Source organism: Misgurnus anguillicaudatus, chromosome 7 (assembly GCF_027580225.2).
Source record: "Misgurnus anguillicaudatus chromosome 7, ASM2758022v2, whole genome shotgun sequence".
Lineage (NCBI taxonomy): Eukaryota > Metazoa > Chordata > Actinopteri > Cypriniformes > Cobitidae > Misgurnus > Misgurnus anguillicaudatus.
In genome coordinates this window covers 32,283,084-32,301,363 of record NC_073343.2, presented here as the reverse complement: position 1 = coordinate 32,301,363, position 18,280 = coordinate 32,283,084, and the positions used below count along the sequence as shown (strand labels likewise).

General features: G+C 37.0%; 1 protein-coding gene across 2 annotated transcripts in view; it reads left to right on the top strand.

Moving 5' to 3' along the window:
* Window positions 1-18,280, top strand: part of kcnh1a (potassium voltage-gated channel, subfamily H (eag-related), member 1a) — a 71,466-nt gene that overhangs the window by 16,377 nt on the left and 36,809 nt on the right. For both annotated transcript variants that reach the window (XM_055171396.2, XM_055171397.2), the window contains one exon: window positions 5,995-6,424. In XM_055171396.2, the coding sequence (XP_055027371.2) occupies window positions 5,995-6,424 (430 nt within the window). The remainder of the gene's footprint in view (window positions 1-5,994; window positions 6,425-18,280) is intronic.

Sequence of the window (18,280 nt, the reverse complement as noted above, 5' to 3'; positions counted from 1 at the left end):
CTATTAATACGCATTTCATGAGAATGAGCTGAAATGTAGCATCTATGTACATATGTATCTATGTTCTGAGGTGGTGCGAAAGAGTGGAGGCGGTGACTAATTCACATATTCATATCTATGGTTCGAGCTGTGCGATTGAGTAGAAGTTGGAACTAATTTGCATATTCATAGATCGCATATACTAAATGAGGCAAGCGTGTAGAGTTACTTTCAGGCACGAAGGATGGATGGACTTTATTGGGTTTTCCAATCAGAAGCACCATTTATTATTAAGCTTGGAACATCCGAAAGACATTTTCTAATATAACTTCAATTGTTTTCGTCTGATAAAAGACAATCATATACATGGAGGATGGCATGAGGATGAGTAAATCATGGATCCCTTTAAACTATCCCTTTAAACATGTGGAGCTGTAAAATTAATGTACATTTTATATCTACATTTTTATAATTTCGATGAGAAATGTTCATTTTGAAATCTTCATTGCTATTGACTTTTTATTGCAGACTTGGCAAATCTGAGCTCAGTGTTTGGCATTGCTGAGATCTCTCCTTAAAATAGAAACATTTGTGAGATTTTCTCAGCAAAAAAAAAATTACCAGGAGGCCGAAGCAAAAGTTTCCATTTGCCCCCCATTTCATCTCATTGAAGAAAAACAATTGAGATATTAAAGAGTTCTCACCATCACACATTTTCAAAGCTATTAAATGTGAGCGTAGCTTGACGAGTGCTGGTATAACACGCCTGCAGCATTAAACTCATTGTTTGTCTGAGTGCTCTGCGTGCCTGATAGTATTCAAGCTTGTTATGGAGCAAATCTCGGGTGCTAATTAATATCGATTGGGTAGCGTGAGAGCGTATCGGAGCTGCACCCCTTCATTGATCTGAGGCTAAGGGTTCGTTTCCATGCTATCATATTCACACTTTTATTTTCATTTAAGTGCATTTAAGTGAAAGATCATTGCCTCGTTCTCTTTGATTTTCTCCGTATCTCTCTTGAAACGGGGAAGTGCAGTGTCGTCGGGCACTGAATCAATGGTGCGTGCCTCTCTGTGCCGGTGTGGGCTGCCGTGTTAAAGCTTTTTTTCCGGATCAATCTCTGAGCGTATAACGATTTAAACTGAACCGTCTGCATTTAATTGAACTCACAATCAATTTCCGTCACCGCACACAGGATCTCTTGCTTCCCGGCACACCTGCATTCCTCAGCATTCAACATTTATTTGTGCCTGAAAAGGTAAATAGATTTTTTTAGGCTTGAATGCACTGCTCCAACATTAACACACACACACACGGATTCACGTGAATGCAACTCGAGTTACAATTGAATATGATACCAGCACACTCACTCTCACTAACACACACGTTCAGGATTGCAACTTTCATCTTCACCCCTGGGCATATGGTTTACAGTGGTCCTGTCAGCACCCGTTTAGCATCATCAGCTACATCAAGCTCATCAGATCCGTCTGCGCACGCCGCGCAGGCTTTGAGCAGCCCAAACCGCAGAGCACCACCATAAATAACAGCATCCTCGGAGAATTACGCAAGTCGACGTGAATAAGATCCCGAGGTGATGCCGTTCTGATGGAGAGTAATGCGCACTGTCTGGTGTCTGCTTACCCTTTGATTTGTGTCGAAACACTGGAGGAAACGGCCGAATTAAAGTTCACGGCGAGGTGAACCCTAACAAACAGACACGTTAGATTCTTTACATTAGGAAATGGAGTCAGAATTTGAAACAAATCACAGGGATCTGTTGAATATCAGGCCAGGATTGTTTATCGTAGCTGGGGAATGTATTTCTTGGGGAATTAAGCTATCCACGTGGGGAAAGACACAAAAGTGGATGAATTAAAATTTGCATGCTAATCATTTTATGTAGTCTGTGAGATTGAAATTACACTGGCTCATGTTGTTTTCAAGTAAATGTAGTTAAAATACAATGGATGCATTGGGCAAATTCATTTTTTTTATTTTCCTGACAATAACAGAAAGGCATTTTAGTGCTTAAGCATTAGGTGTGTAGGGTATTTGATGATTTATGGTTGTGTTTTAGTGCCACCGAAAAGAGACTCTCCAAATAGCTTCCTCTTATTTATTAGACACTTTTTTAGCACTTTATGTTTTACAAGTTTTGTCAATTCAGCCGACCAATCACAGAAAAAAAACAAGAAGTTCTGACAGCGAAGTGAAATCCAGAAGAGACATTTAACAAAAGTACACTCATTTTTCATACAAACTCAACATGTGCGCTGCCAGGAGAAATGGTCCCTAGCTGTCACTGGGGCACTTTTCAAATGCTGCGTTGCTGCGCCTTAATGCTGCGTTCACACCAGCCGCGGTAGAGGCGTCAAGCGCAAGTGATTTCAACGTTAAGTCAATGTAAAGTTGATGCGCTTCTGGAGGTCTCGCGGCGCGAATGAGGCGTTTATTGTGGCGCGGTAGACACGATTCCGCCTCATTCGCACATCTAGTAGTTTGCGAATTAAGCGTTACTGTGGGTTCATACCAGATGCAAGTTCAACAATTTGCGTGAGTAGAATACATACAAAGTCAATGCAAAGACGCGGTCAGACGTGTCCTTCCGTGGGGTGATGCGAATGACGCAATATGGGCGGCGCTATTCGCCTCAAACGCGTCTTCACCAAGTGGAAAATATTCAACTTGAGCGAAAAATTTGCATGACACGAAGTTAAATCCCGCGGGTAATCTAGAGCGAGGAACGCGATGCCCCGCGTTTGCTGTGTATGTAGCATAACCGTGGGAAACGCGCAAGTTGAACAATTTAAACTTTGGTGGAAAAACGCGCTGCGTTTACCAATCAAGAACTTGCTCTAGTAGTGACGTGATTACAGGAAGCGAGCGGAGTCGCAGAAGCTCCTCCCATGACGCGAATTTCCACGAAAATGTCTCAATGACTAGAAGTTAATGCGCTGCTTTCACGTGAGAATGAAGCGAGTACACTCAAAATGTTCAAGCGTCCAACTATGCGCGTTAGACGCAAATTTGATGCCTCAAACGGATTTGGTGTGAGCCCAACATTAGAGTTCATATTAGTACCTCATAGGTACATATTGGTACCAAAATGGTATATATTAGGACCTAAAGGGTAGGATTCTGTTTTTTTTTTAGCAGGGATACAAAATATACACCATACTCATTGTTACATTCATGCATTTGGCTTTACAAAGGTTTTATCAATATGCATTTTCTCAAGCGATCGATCTAATGGCCTTTGTGGTGCTAACATAATGCTTTACCAGTTGAGCTACAGGAACATGTGTACAGGTATTACACACTGTTACTCATGCAAGCAATTAAATTTTAGCTTCAAGTGATCCCTTATGCTGCGTTCAGGGTATCAATGTTAAGTCAATGTAAAGACGCATTTATGTGTGTCTTGAAGTCTCACTGTGCGAATGAGGTGTTTAGCGCGGCCCGGTAGACGCAAATCCGCCTCATTCAATGACGTGAATTGAACGCACAAATTGAAAAATCTGAACTTTGGCGGAAAATCGCGGCGCGTTAACCAAGAAGCTTGCTCTAGTAGTTTCTGCGCGAATGTCTCCAATGACTCGAATTTCACACGCGGCTTTCACGCGCAAATGAAGCGAGTAAACTCAAAATGTTCAACCGTCCAACTATGTGTGAATAGCGCATTTTTGCCAACTGTACCGCGTTTGGTGTGAATCCAATAAGTGTTTTCAGTTGTTTCAGTTGATTCCGATTTTTCTTCGATCGGTTTCAGGCCTCATTCATATGCGGAAATAAATCTGATATGCGTCCGCAATGTAAGTGAACAGATCGGATATTACCATATCAAGACGTGTCGTGCGTCATTAAAAATGTGATGCTGGCAAATGACGTCAACTCGGGTGAACACCAACCGCGATCACATTACTCTTCTTAGCAGCGCAATGGAGGACGACTGCTCCACTTGTGAAGTAATTTTGAGGTTTTATGTCTTATTGTCTACAGAAATTAAGATCTAGAATCTTGTATAATCACTTTGTCTGTGTCCATTTTACTTTCTCTGTGGTTTAAGCTGTTCCGGGTCAGTATGTCTACCTTGAATTGTTTTGCCATGTGTTTAGTGTAAATGCTGATATCGGATACGAGTTGCTTTTAAAAGATGATGTAAGCAGGTAGTCAAAAAATCAGGCAAAAATCGGAATTGGGCATCAAGATCTGCAGTATGAATCCAGCCAAAGTGAATTAAGTTACAGCCAAGATTTCTTTTTCTCAAACACGGTACCAGATCTCTCATAACACACACACACATATCTCTAACGTTACCTGGTATAGGTGAATTTTGGCCTCCGGGATGATCCGTGCGTTTTTTTTAAATAATCTACAACCTCCTCAGGTGGTTCATTTTAAAACTTTAGTTTGCATAATGATCTTTTTAGTTACGTAACGCTCCTATGATTTCTCAGAAACCTCTGTCATAATATTGCATCATCTTAACAAGTCTGATTATTAATGTGTGCGACCCTTTTTATGTCACTTCCGGCTCTGCATTTTCGCTCTGCTACAAATCTCCCTGGATTTATTTGCAGTGATCCTTTATTTTTATTTTCTCTTCTTCATTCCTATCTTTTTGCATGTCTCTTCCACTGCCTGTGTTTGTTGGGGGGGAATGAAGAACTGGAACCATCGAGCTGTCACTCAAGTAGGCGGCCTTTCATCTCAAAACCCTCCTTTTGATTGATACGCTCCCTCGAGGGCCCGAACAGACTTTGATGTATATCTCATACATACAGTACACCATTATGTATCATGTTTTTAATGAGATGTACTGCAAAATTAGTTTTTCTTTGACATTTAGACATTAATTTGTTGTGTGTTAGTGTATGGTGTGTGTGTGTTTATTGGTCGGTATGCAAGCATTTTTGTACCGAATTCACAAACACACTTGATTTACTTTGGTATAGGCGGCAGCCGGCAGGTCAAATATAGTATAGTAGAGTATCCAAAACTTCTTGTTATTGTAAATACAGCACAGCTACTGTAAAAAGTCTTTAATTTTCCAGTTGAACAATGTCACCCATACACCTTAAAAAATATTTTGCTATACCCAAAATGTTTATTTGAAAAGTTATTTAAAGGTGGGGTGCACGATCTATGAAAGCCAATGTTGACATTTGAAATTACCTAAACAAACACGCCCCTAACCCAAATAGAATCTGGACCTTCTTTTGAAAGACACATACGCAACCCAGGCAACAATGTCTGTTAGCTACAAGTGTGTTTTGGTACTCGGCCCGACTCCCTGTTTCTCAGAAATCGTGCACCCCGCCTTTAATTTTTTTTAGTATATTTAGATTACTTTAACTTACCAAAAAAAAGATTTTAACTTGTATTTTTTAAGTTACAACACTCATTTAGGGTAGCAATATTTTTTAACAGTGTATATGTCAGAAAAAATTAACCCTTTAAAAAGGTCCTAATATATACTATTTAGATTCCAATATGTACACATTTGGTACCAATATGTACCTTTGAGGTACTAATAAAAACTCTTTAGGTGCAAAGTTGTGCTTTTTAAAAGGGTCCCACCCCAGTCACAGCTGTAGAGACCATTTTTTAAAATATATATATAAGTATCTATACAGTACACCAAAAACATACTTGGCATTACACAAAAAACGCGTTCAGTTTGGTTCTTGTTTGAATATTTCCCAGCGTATTTGTTCAGATCTGAGGAGCTTTTTGTTCTGGCTGCACAGGAGTTGTTTCAACGCTCTATATTGTTGATTTCAGAGGACCGGCTTGGCAGACGCCTATGCATATTTATAAATGCAGAGAATCTGTGCTAGGGGAAACAATGCACTTTATTTAGATTCAAGAAAACACTTTGTCACTGAAAAAAAGTGCTTGTCTGTAGTTATATAAATAGACATACAGACCACTTTGCAAACCATATCAACACATAAAAGCGGTAACATACCGTATGTATAACTCTCTCGTTCTCTCTCTCTGTTCTTTAGGGTATCAGCAGTTTATTTAGTTCACTGAAGGTGGTCCGACTGTTGCGTCTGGGCCGGGTGGCTCGTAAACTAGATCACTACATTGAATATGGAGCGGCTGTCTTGGTTCTCCTGGTTTGTGTGTTCGGACTGGCCGCCCATTGGTTGGCCTGCATATGGTACAGCATTGGAGACTATGAGGTCATCAATGAGGATAATAACACGGTACGAACGGACAGTTGGCTTTATATGCTGGGTGAAAGCATCGGGTCGCCCTACCGGTTTAACACCACCGGGACAGGAAGATGGGAAGGTGGACCTACCAAGGATTCGGTCTACATCACGTCTCTTTACTTCACCATGACCAGTCTGACCAGTATCGGCTTTGGAAACATTGCTCCCACCACAGATGGAGAGAAGATCTTCGCCGTGGCCATGATGATGATTGGGTGTAAGTTGAAAATCTTTTCTTACCCTAAATTTAGCCTGCATTTATCCATGGATTTGTCCTTGGAAAGGTTATTTCGTGAAGGGATGACACTGTCATCATTAAGCCTTTTTATTTTTGATTTATGGACTCGTTCATTACTTTAAAAGGGGAATATTTTATGGTAACAGGGTTGACGTGTAACCTTGAGAGACGCAGGTTTTTAATATGAAATTAGAGAATACAGATCCAGAGACGGGCCAGGCCAAGAAAGACACCTTCATGAGAACAAAATAGTCTATCCTTCTTTTATTTGGTAGCAAACAGTGATTTGGAGTAAAAAGGGACACATGGGAGAAGTGGTGAAGTGTTGACTTTAAAGATGATGCCTACAGGGTCATCCACACATGACTCTGTCATTGAGCTGTGACTCACTACTCAAATGAGGAAAATGAGTCTGTGATGAGAGAGAGAGGCAGTGTTTCCATTATATGTGCTATTAGACGACCAGCTGCCAGTACACTGTTATTTATATGATGAAGAGTCGCTCACGAGATGCTTATTAACAGAGCAAACATACAGAGCTGCAGTGTTAAGCTTTACAAATGTTTTTCTTGAGCAAACAGTCACTTGAAAACTTCACATTCGGTACTTTCAGTTCCACATGATGAGGATCTTGTCGAGTCAAGTCACATTTAATTACATAGCACTTTTTGAAGCTGTTTCATTGCTTCATAGCAGCTTAAAAGGAATGGCAAAGATGGTATATATACACTGAAAAAAATTATTCATTAAATGTACTGAATTTTTTTAAGGTAAGTGGTCGCAATCAATTTATTTAGGCTACATTAAAAAAAAATTAGAAATACAAAACAAAACACTTTTGATTAAATGCAGCCCAAATAAATTGATTGCAACCGCTTACCATAAAAAATGGAGTAAATTAAATGAATCATTTTTTTTACAATGTATGGTATATGGTATATTTTGAGATGGTAGGAAATTTAAAAAATATCTCTATGGAAGATGATCTTTCCTTAATATTCTAAAGATTTTTGACCAATAAAATAATAATACATTTTATTGGTCAAAATTATCGATTTTATGCCAAAAATCATTAGAATATTAATTAAAGATCATCTTCCATAGAGATATTTTGTAAATTCTTTATTTGTAAATTATTATTTAGGCTATTTCTACAAATGAAGAGTTTCGTTGCAAAACGAGATAACTCCGTTTTTTTAATTGTTCAGAAATCTTGTTTTTTGGTTGTGCATTCCAATTAACATCAATTCTACTGCAGTTGGTTTGTTTTGATTTAAACCTTTATAACATAAAAAATACAGCTAAGTAGCACCATAAAACTAAATAATAACATGATAACATAATAATAAACATGTTTTGACAAAAATGTTAAAAAATGGATTTATCTCGTTTTGCAACGAAACTCTTCAAATATACCAGTGCAATAGTTGGTTTTGTGGTCCAGGGTCACAAAAAATATATAGAATAGATTATATAGTGTTAATGCAAACTTTATTGTCCTTATAAATTGATTATAATCTAATGAAATTGTATAATTATTGACTATCAAACTTGTAGTGAGTTAATATGATAAATAACAGGCGTGATATTAAACTCGGCATGCTTTTCATTCTTACATGGAAATGGCCTTTAAAAGAAGAAAAAAAAATAGTGAAGCACCGAAATTATAATTTTGGGGAAAAAACTGATACCGAAAATTCTCTATGCACTTGGCCGAAAACCGAGAATGACCCAAAAAAGTTTTTAAAGTATTAATATTTTTAAGACTTTATAGTTGCATTAATTATATGAATCTAAGTTGGACTACAAACCAAGAAAATAATCTAACTTTTTTGAAAGTAATTCAAATGAAAGGTGTTTTTATTGTACAACAAAATCAAATTTAACAACTCTATCGAAATTTTGGTGCATCCCTAAAAATATATAAAAGCACAAGTTTTGTCATAATTGGCAATAATACCATAAACAGCAGTGTAAGCAAAGAAAAATTATAGCAAAATCATGAAGTGCTCCCCAACACCACACTTACATAACAGAAACCGTGGCGATTTTAAGATTGCAGGCGGACCATTTCAAGAAAAGCCATATTATTACAGAATTTACAAAACGCTAAGCTAGGCTAAGCTAATGTCAGCGGTCACCCAATAAGCAAACCAACAGGGCAATCTAGATATAGTGTATATTTCATTACAGTTACATTTATGGATATGATGGGCAGCCAGGCGCTTTCATCCAAAGCAACTTGCAGTGTATTCAATCTATATTTTATATCGGTATTTGTGCTCCCTTGGGATCAAACCCACGACCTTTGGGCTGTTATCCCAATGCTTTACCAGCTGAGCTACAGGAAAAAATATTGTGCCAAAAGCTGTATAACTGTTTTTCATGAATTACATATCTGTTTCTATGGGCCGCTATACACAATAAGTCGTCCACCGTATTGGAACGGTCCAAGATGCAACTTTAACCAGTGTTGCCAAGTTTGTGGTGATCACTTTGCTTTTCCTGTGGGTTAATTGTTGAAGGATTTTGGTAAGATTATTTTATTTATGAAAATAAAGTGTTGGTATTTGGGCTATGGTCATCTGGGCAAGATTTAATTTGCCATCGAGTTGGTTTTGTTTCGCAAATCTAGCAACCTTGACATGTCCATGAACACCCGAGCGCAAGTTGACTGTGTGTCTGCAAACGTACGTTGTGATTGGCCTGAATACATCTGACATCAGCCAGAAATGTGACGCTCCTTATCATGTTTGAAAGATTCGCTCACAATGCAATGCTGACAGGAGTTAACTTACAGCATGAGTCCAAAGCGGGAGGAATTATGATAATGTCGGTCTTCTCTATGTCATCCGGCCCAGGAAGTAAACTGTTGCCTACAATCCGTGTGTTTGTTGTAGTCCAAAAAAGGGATTTACGTTGGAGACGATAACTTGCGTCATCATTTACTTTGGGGTTTGTACCTTTTGCATATCGTGTCATTTCATTTTATTTATTATGACTTAACTTGTATACTTAAATGTTCTGATTTATTTGTATGAATTTAATATTTGGCTTGATGGCTACATCTGGTGAAAATTTTGTGTCAATAGCCCACAGAAAAAATTCTGATGTGTCAAATACTTATTTTACTCGCTGTATGTGCAGTGCACTACCTGTGTATAGGTTTGGAAAAGCATCTTAATTAAACCACACAAGTGACAAAACTGTGTCTCGCAGCTCACGTGCCACATTTACAGTAATGCGTTATGGTTTATGTTTTACAAAACTGTCAGCGATACAGGGCGGCATTTTCCCGAACGCTTCAAACTGATATGAATTTGTAGGCTTTTATCTGCTAAGAGGATTTCATATTCCTGAATGCCGGCAATGTTTCGTCATGTTTATGGAGACGGTTCAAATGAGCAACGAATATAAACACTTGATTGAAGCACTGGTTGCCTCATACTCAAGGGCTTTGTTGTACAGTCGAGCCAAGTTAAGGGCGAAATGAGTCGCTGAAACAAAAAAATAAAAGAAAGAAGTGCAGATGCTGATTTCATGGGTTGCTCAGGGAACGAGGCTGGCAGCAGGTGCTGGAATGCCTGTACTGTTGCCGTGGCAACCGATAGCTTGGGGCACAAGTTTAACAGCTGATAGAAAAATGCAAATCCGATGGGGACAGGTAGAGATACACACACACACGGTCGCAGACGTACACACTATGTGCGAATGGTAGTGTATATAAGCGCTGATGTACACGTGCAGGTTTAAGTGCGAGACATCCTTTGAGTCAGGAACAAACATGAAACAGCTTTCATCTTTTCTCCTGTTGAAGTTTTTGACAGCTAATGACTTCATACATATTATAGTAGGTATGTGTATGTGAGTCACACACATATCAACGCTGAAATACTTTTCATCTGCGTGTTTCGTACGCATTTGATCGATTGCTTGCTTTTACCTTTGTTTTCGGTGTAAGCCATTAATGCCTGCTGTTTTCCTAGAGATACAGAGGCAGATGCTTTTATCCAAAGTTACTTATAGTGCATTACAATGTATACATTTATCAGTACACATGGCATTTGCCCTGTCGACACATTGCTCGGTTTAGCTACACAAACTTTTGCATCCCTTTGCACCCTCCAAAGAAAATTAATGACATAAAACGATCACAAACTTTGAATTTGAATTAAAAACAACATATTAAATTATGCAATGTAGTGCTGTTGGTTTTTCTGAGGTTTAAATGCACAGATAGATGATCAATTAATGTATTTTAAAAATGTCATAAAACTGGGGCTTGAGCTACAGAAATATTGTTTGACAGAACAATAAGATGTTTTAGCTTAAAATATGATCATAATGTAGTTCTTATGCATTTTAAGTGTGCATTGTAAAATTTAGGGTTGCCAGATCTTTTCTGAGTAAACATTGAGTATGCACATCATGAATTAAACATCGACGCATGACATATCGTCCAGCAGGTTGTCGAAGTCTCCGCCTGAGGTTGTCTTGTATGTTAGTTGTTATATAAACATGTATGGTAATGCAAAAAATACACATTTTGAATAATGGTAGGCCTTCGGCACTATAGTTGCCGGCGGGTTCAGATGAGTTAATTTGGTCAAGACTACTGCTAGGATTTGATCTGACAGGCAACAAATATAATATTTTGTGGCACATCTGACTCAAATCCGTTTAATTTATTTATAGTCCAGTGTTTCCCACAGGATTTTGAGAGACTGTGGTGGTGATGACATCACACGCCAATTAGCATATATGTGACGTCATCGTGTCGTGTTTGCGTTTGGACTAGTGTTGGCACCTGAAATATGTTTCACTTTTACTCTTTGATCTATATCTGTATTTGATCTGTATTATATATCACATTATATTTTTAGCCGAATTAAGCTGTTTTAAATAGTGAAATAAAAATGAAAATGGAAATCATGAAAATTCTATTTGTGGGGGCCAGTTTTGATTCTGTGGTGGGCCACCACAAATAAATCAATTTATGGGAAACACTGTAGTCTGAACAGCACATGAAATGTAATGTTTGCAAACTTGATCCAAACCATATTCGTGTCAGATTTTTGTAACGTATCTTCAGATCTTGTATATCATCTATAGATTCTCAATATATTTATTTATAATTGAATATGATACAACTTCATAAAAAGTGTTTTATGTTATTTATTTGCTTGTAATTGCATGAAAACAGTTTTTTTTATAATAAGCAGAGTTTTCATAGATATCCACTTATTTTGTGCATGTAAACGCACTAAATGAATAATGGAGTCAGTAGATTTCATATCTTTAAAATTGACTCTCTACACCAGGGGTGTTAAACTCGTTTTCGGTTGAGAGCCGGATGGTAAATAACGTCACCATGTGAGGACTGGATATCTTTTTCAAAACTTAGTGAGTGTGCTGATAATTGTGTTAAAGGAGACATTTCACAAGACTTTTTTAAGATGTCAAATAAGTCTTTGGTGTCCCCAGAGTATGTATATGAAGGTTTAGCTCAAAATACCATATAGATAATTTATTATATCATGTTAAAATTGACACTTTGTAGAGTAGGTTTGATAAAAAATGTGGCGTTTTTGGGTGTATCCTTTTATTGCAAATGAGCTGATCTCTGCACTAAATGGCAGTGCAGTGGTTGGATAGTGCAGATTAAGGGGCGGTATTATCCCCTTCTGACATCACAAGGGGAGCCAAATTTCAATGACCCATTTTTTCACATGCTTGCAGAGAATGGTTTACCAAAACTAAGTTATTGGGTTGATCTTTTTCACATAGGTTGATAGCAACACTGGGCACCCAATTATAGCACTTAAACATGAAAAAATTCATTTTTTTTGTGATATGTCCCCTTTAAAATGAACTAAACAAACTACAAATGAATTCGCAAAAAAAAACAGAGAAACACGGCTCTGTGAATACTAAATTTCATAAGTGCTCCTTTACATTTGTAAAAAAAAACACTGATCTATAGATCTTGGGTTAAAAAGCCTGAAAGGATTTTTAAAACATGCATTCAATATTTAATAAAAAATCATCATGCGGGCCGGATTGGACACCTTTGTGGGCCGTTTTCGGCCCATGTGCCGTACGTTTGACACCCCTGCTCTACACTCTTTACACCGTCCAAATATTGTAATTTAGCAAGTTATAAAATCAAATGTTTTTGTTCAGAAAGTAGATATCTGGTATACTGTATCTAGATTGGTTGCATTAGTAATGATAAAAACATCAGAGGAATGCCAAAAGACTTATACAGCAAACTGTGTGTTTTTTCCTTCCGAACATGTTTATTATAACGTCTCATTGAAGCACTGAACTCATTTTATTAGACATTTATATGAATATACTCTACTGAAACCAAGAGTTTCCAGCCAGATGTGTATTCTCATCCCACTTTAATGAAACTGGCCAGGATATAGTTTCCAACTCAGTGTGAACATGTCAATTTGAATTGAGATCTGTCCTTTATTGCATAAACCTGTTTTCCAGTAGATTTGGTGCTTAATCAATTCACATTAAATTCCCAGGCATCCTTTATTTGACACTGATACAGATTTACGTGTTTGCAAACACAAAGGGGACATAGTCTTTGTTCTCCCTGAATGCCGCTGTCACGTGGCTCTTCGTAGGCAGCGGTGCGAGTTCAATTGGAAGCGGAGATGTCGAGATATTAAATATTCTGTCACATGTTCGCATAATGAAGTCACAGGCACAGGGCAGCTTTTAACAGAGAGCCATTTCATCTGATCAGATACACTTTCTCTCTCTCTCTCTCTGATGTTAAGAAGAACACAGAAGCTCATCTCCTGCAGTTTTCTACCTGCCGGGCTGCTTGGTTTGTTTGTGATACAGTGAGCTTTGTACAGTGGATGGGTGATTCTCACGAAAACTTGGTTTTAAAAATTGTAAAAATTGCTTAAATTTTTTTCCCACCAGACATTGAAAAACAAATCTGGAGTAAATGGGAACATTAATTTAAAAACTTTTACTTTTTGTAACATAATTAAAAAAATTATTCCTAAAAAATCTCATTACCGCAACAGTCAGAAAACATCAACACTGACATATTTTCAAAATGACATGACAAACCTGAAAGAACATAATTTGGAGATTCTGCACATGCATTTAAAATCAAAGTATTATGCTTCTATTAATTAAATTAACATTTAATAAGCATCTGTTGCGGTAATGATAATCAAAATGTCGTGTAAGCATTCTGACAAGACAATATTTCAAATCAACTGTAAAAAAATTATCTTACCTGGTAGCCATCTTGAAGTAACTGGTCTTGGTCACTCAAAATCAAACTTTATTAAAATTCTGTATGTGTGCTTAAACTGTTCTCAAAAAGTGTTGCGGAGGATGAGAACATCAGGCATGGACACATAATTTTCCTAATTTTTCTTCATTATTATTATACATGAATATTCAGTAAATATTTTTTCTGTCATCTAAAGTAGTCTAGCAATATATTTTAATAAATTTTAATATTTTTGTGTTAATTTGTTTAAATTACAACATAACGCATGTTCAAACACAGCCAGACACATTGCGGTAATGAGAATTTCAGCAGAAAATGAGATAAAATTTCCAATTATAAATTCTTATGTTGAAATCACACATTGTGCAAGGTAGAACACAGTATTGTGTTAATTCTGATGCTTTTTAATGTTACTATATTACACATTTTAAAGCTAAAATCATTAGTGCCGTGGTGTTTCAATGGTTTCGTGAGAATCCCCCGGAAATGAGAGTAATTTCAGACTTAGGTTTCTTATCATTCTGTACTGAATGTACAAAAGTATATACAGGCATAAATATAGCATCTATTGGTCTATACTATAGGAGCATTGCTGTTCCAAGTCCACTTTGAACTGTGGCTACTAAACACATGGCTGTAGCTCTTATTGATCAGCCTGCGACCTAACATGGTGAATTACTGTAGTGTCTCCAAACCAACAGACCAAATTATGCTATAAATCATGACAATGGATGTGTTTGTTATAATGGATTATAAAGAAGGATCAATATTAAGGGTATATTGTAGAGATGAATTTAGCTGAATTAGAGGACATGTATTCAATAAGTGATGAATGATTTTCATATATTTTTGTAACTTGATGTATCGTAATGTAGCTGCATGGTTACCGTAAGTTACAGCAACACTGCATTTACATCGCTCAAACATTCTGCTTGAGGGTTTTGTTGGCATTTTTAGCCTTATAATTTTGCTTTGTGTGATCGTTACACTTTTAAAGATTATTCAGTGGAAAGTTTTATTGATCAGATAGCTCACAAGATTTGATTTGATGTCTCAGTTGTGTTTCATTTAAGAAGCAACTTAGTCTCAAATGTTTGCTTTGGAGAAATAAAAAAGCATTAAGAGTACAAAGCTGTAAAATCAATTTAGATTGCAGTGTTGTAGTCGAGTCCAACTCGAGTCCGACTCAAGACCAATACCAAATATCGAGTGTCGAGTACGAGTCAAGACCGAGTCCACATCCAGCTTCATCTTCAGCGCACAGCCTATAGGGTTGTTCCTATTCTCCTAATGAGTAATGGGTGTGTTTTGGGCGTAACGTGCAATAAACCAGTGAGAGTCTCAGCTCTCATTCCCTTTAAAAGCCAGTTGCGATGGCACCATAGTGGATTCCCTATATTTAGAAGGTGAAATTTGTAAACTTAAAAACTAAGCAGAGGAAGAAGATTAAAAAATTGTTTTCATTTGTATTGAATTTTTTTTGTATTAGAACCTTTTAAAGTCGTTTTCTTTCAGTCATGGAAGTAAAATTAGCAGGCTTTAGATTGCTGTAAATGAATGGATAACCTACATGATCAGTGTTATCTCAAAAAATTATTAACAAATGCAAGAAAAGGGTTGTACTCTAAAATACTTGATTTGTAACAAACAGGAGATAAAGAATTTACAAATGTGTGGAGAGCCTTCAAATTGGACACGGTGGGAGTGTTTTGAAAGGCATTACTTAAAAACAGTTTTCATCTCATCATATCCACAGGTACAAAGTCATTATACAGGCTACAATAAATCCGTGGGGTAGCATAAAAAAAAACTTTTAAAAATATATGCAATGTTTGCATTTATTTAAAGCAAAATATTTAATTACTTACCAGGCTAAAGGTGAAGCAGCTCTTTACACCTTCTAACATCTCATAATCGATCCTCATTTATGTCCAAGAGACTCAATAATAAACTTTTACATTTTAATCCTGTGATTTTTCATATTTTAAAACGTTTGTGCTGCTACGCATCTATGTGATAAACAAACGTGCATTGTTGTCTCGCTTGTAGGCGCATATATTACTAACGCCCTCATTAAATAACAAAAACAATATTGCGGCAGGTTTTTGTTGGTCAGTGGTGTACTCTGTTTTAATTGCCTCAAAATAGCAATGAGCCAACAATGTGCCTGAACACACCTTGTTTTCAGACCAGGCCGCCCATGGGCGCAAATGCATTTGCTATTTAAACAATGTGGCACTAAACGTGAAAATGGAAATTGCGCCGGGTTGAAACTAGCAAAAGACACTTGCGTCGTGCATTTCGGCGCATTGCGGAAAACACAAGTGAGTAAATCAGATGTTTATATAAACACAGGACAAATCTGCAAGTCTGTCTGCGTATGTTGTCGGGTGTACTTTAGGACCCAGGAGTAAACTGCACGACACCTGCACTCACAGCAATCTTTGAAGAAACAAACAGAGTAAAAAGGAGCTTTAAAATCATCAGATCACATCATTTAATGAAAAATAAATAGAAAAGATGGATCTGTCTAAAGAAATATTAAGAAAAAATGTGTCAGTACAACTAGATTTCTTTAAATGTGAAAATGTTTTGGATTTAAATTCAGTCAGTGAAGCACTGTCTTTACAAACACATGGGAGCAGACGTAAAGGAATTTTCAAGCCGTGACAATGCCACGGTTAAACAGTAATTAAATAATGACACAATAATACTAACCTTTGGGCATTTTTATCCTGGTTAACCATTAAAACGCTAATCATTACATCTCTGCTTGATCTCTGGTGTTGGTCTTGAGTTGGACTTGACTACAACACTGGTAGGTTGTATAGGTAATTTGATGTAATTTTAGTTAATCAATATTGATTTTTCGGTGAAGACTTGTCAAATCTTAGTTGTCTTATATACACTGTAAAAATAATATGCTGGATTTACTTAAAAATATATTGCATCATTTTTGCATCCACTTTTTAAAAGTAAGTTTTACTTGAAATTTTAAGCAATTGCATGAATTGAAAAAAAAATGGATGCAAAAATTAAGTATATCCAGCCTTTATTTTATTCAGTGTGCGTAAAATAATGCATACCAGCAAGTATTATAATATATTTTAAATACATTGTTAGTTTTATGCTAAATAAAAGTGTAAAAGTTATACATTACAAGTATGCTAATTAAAAGTATAGTTCAACTTAAGTAGTACCTTAGTGCACTTGAATAAAGTAGACTAAATACTACTTGATTTTTGTGTATTCAAATAAACAGTGTCTGAAAATAACCCAGTTGAGCACACATTGATGTTCTCAAGTTTATTTTTTCTATATTAAGTAATAGTGTGTGAAAATAGTACATTTATTAAATGTACTTAAAGTGTATTTTACTGCACAATTTTTTCCGAATTTAGTGATATTTGATTATACATGACTTATAGATATCATTTTGGCAAGATTTAGATTATACTGTAAGTGTGGTGAATAAAACTGTTACAGTTTGCTACTGTCAGTAATAAATATACACCGTATGAATTTATGAAGAAACCAGGGAGCAATATGTTTCAAATCAATTGGAGAGAGGGGGATTGAGTCAGGACTTTGGTGTACAATGCTGGCAGTACAATTAATCATCTGCTGTAATCAAATTACACTAAGACAGACTTATCTTCCCCACCTCATGTTTGTCTTCTCTCCAGTACTCCCCCTTCATCTCTGGCTCTGGTCCAGCTGATGTCGGCTGTGTGATGTTCACATCTTTTTCAGAAACCGTATCATGGATAAGCCAGAGACAAATGCTGGTGTAAAAACATCAAGGCAAAAACTTGATGAAAATTTTATACACTTCTGCTAATAAATCTGGCATTACAGTACAGTCGCTCCGAATGAGTCTGGGGTTTAGTGCTTATAGAGCAAAACGCTTGTCTTGCTATCTATTTACTTCATGGATCCCCCTTATTTATAATACATATCTATGGTCACAGCTGCATACAACTTTTATCTTTTGCACGTTTCCCCTTTCTAACATGGGCACCTGATGGCTTAAGCTTATTTTTCTGGTTGGTAATTCAGTTTGTCTTGCATTACATCTCCCGTTCTCCCTCCCTATATGGTGTCACCATTGGAAGCTGTGACTTGATGGAAACAAACCCCGCACCTCTTTCTCGTACTTCTGAGTGACAGCTCATCTCTGGGCAAACACTCCAAAGTCCCAACCAAAATGATTGATCGCGTGGTGACAATGATATGATTTGACTCAAGGTACAGATGAGCGATTTAATTCCGAACAGACATTCCGTATTCCTTGCTGTCCCGGAGAGCGCGGCTCAGGGTTGCTTAGCTACGAAAGACGCCACGGGAGTGCTTTGGAAGGAAAAAATGCTTAGACGCGCGTTTAACATGCCTTTTTTAGCGTCCAAACGATGCTGCAATGTATATCGAAATATCGGAAATGTGTTTAGAAACAAGGGCTGTCAAACGATTAATCGCGATTAATCGCATACAAAATAAAAGTTTGTGTTTGCGTAATATATTTGCATGTGTATTGTGTGTAATTATTATGTATATATTAATAC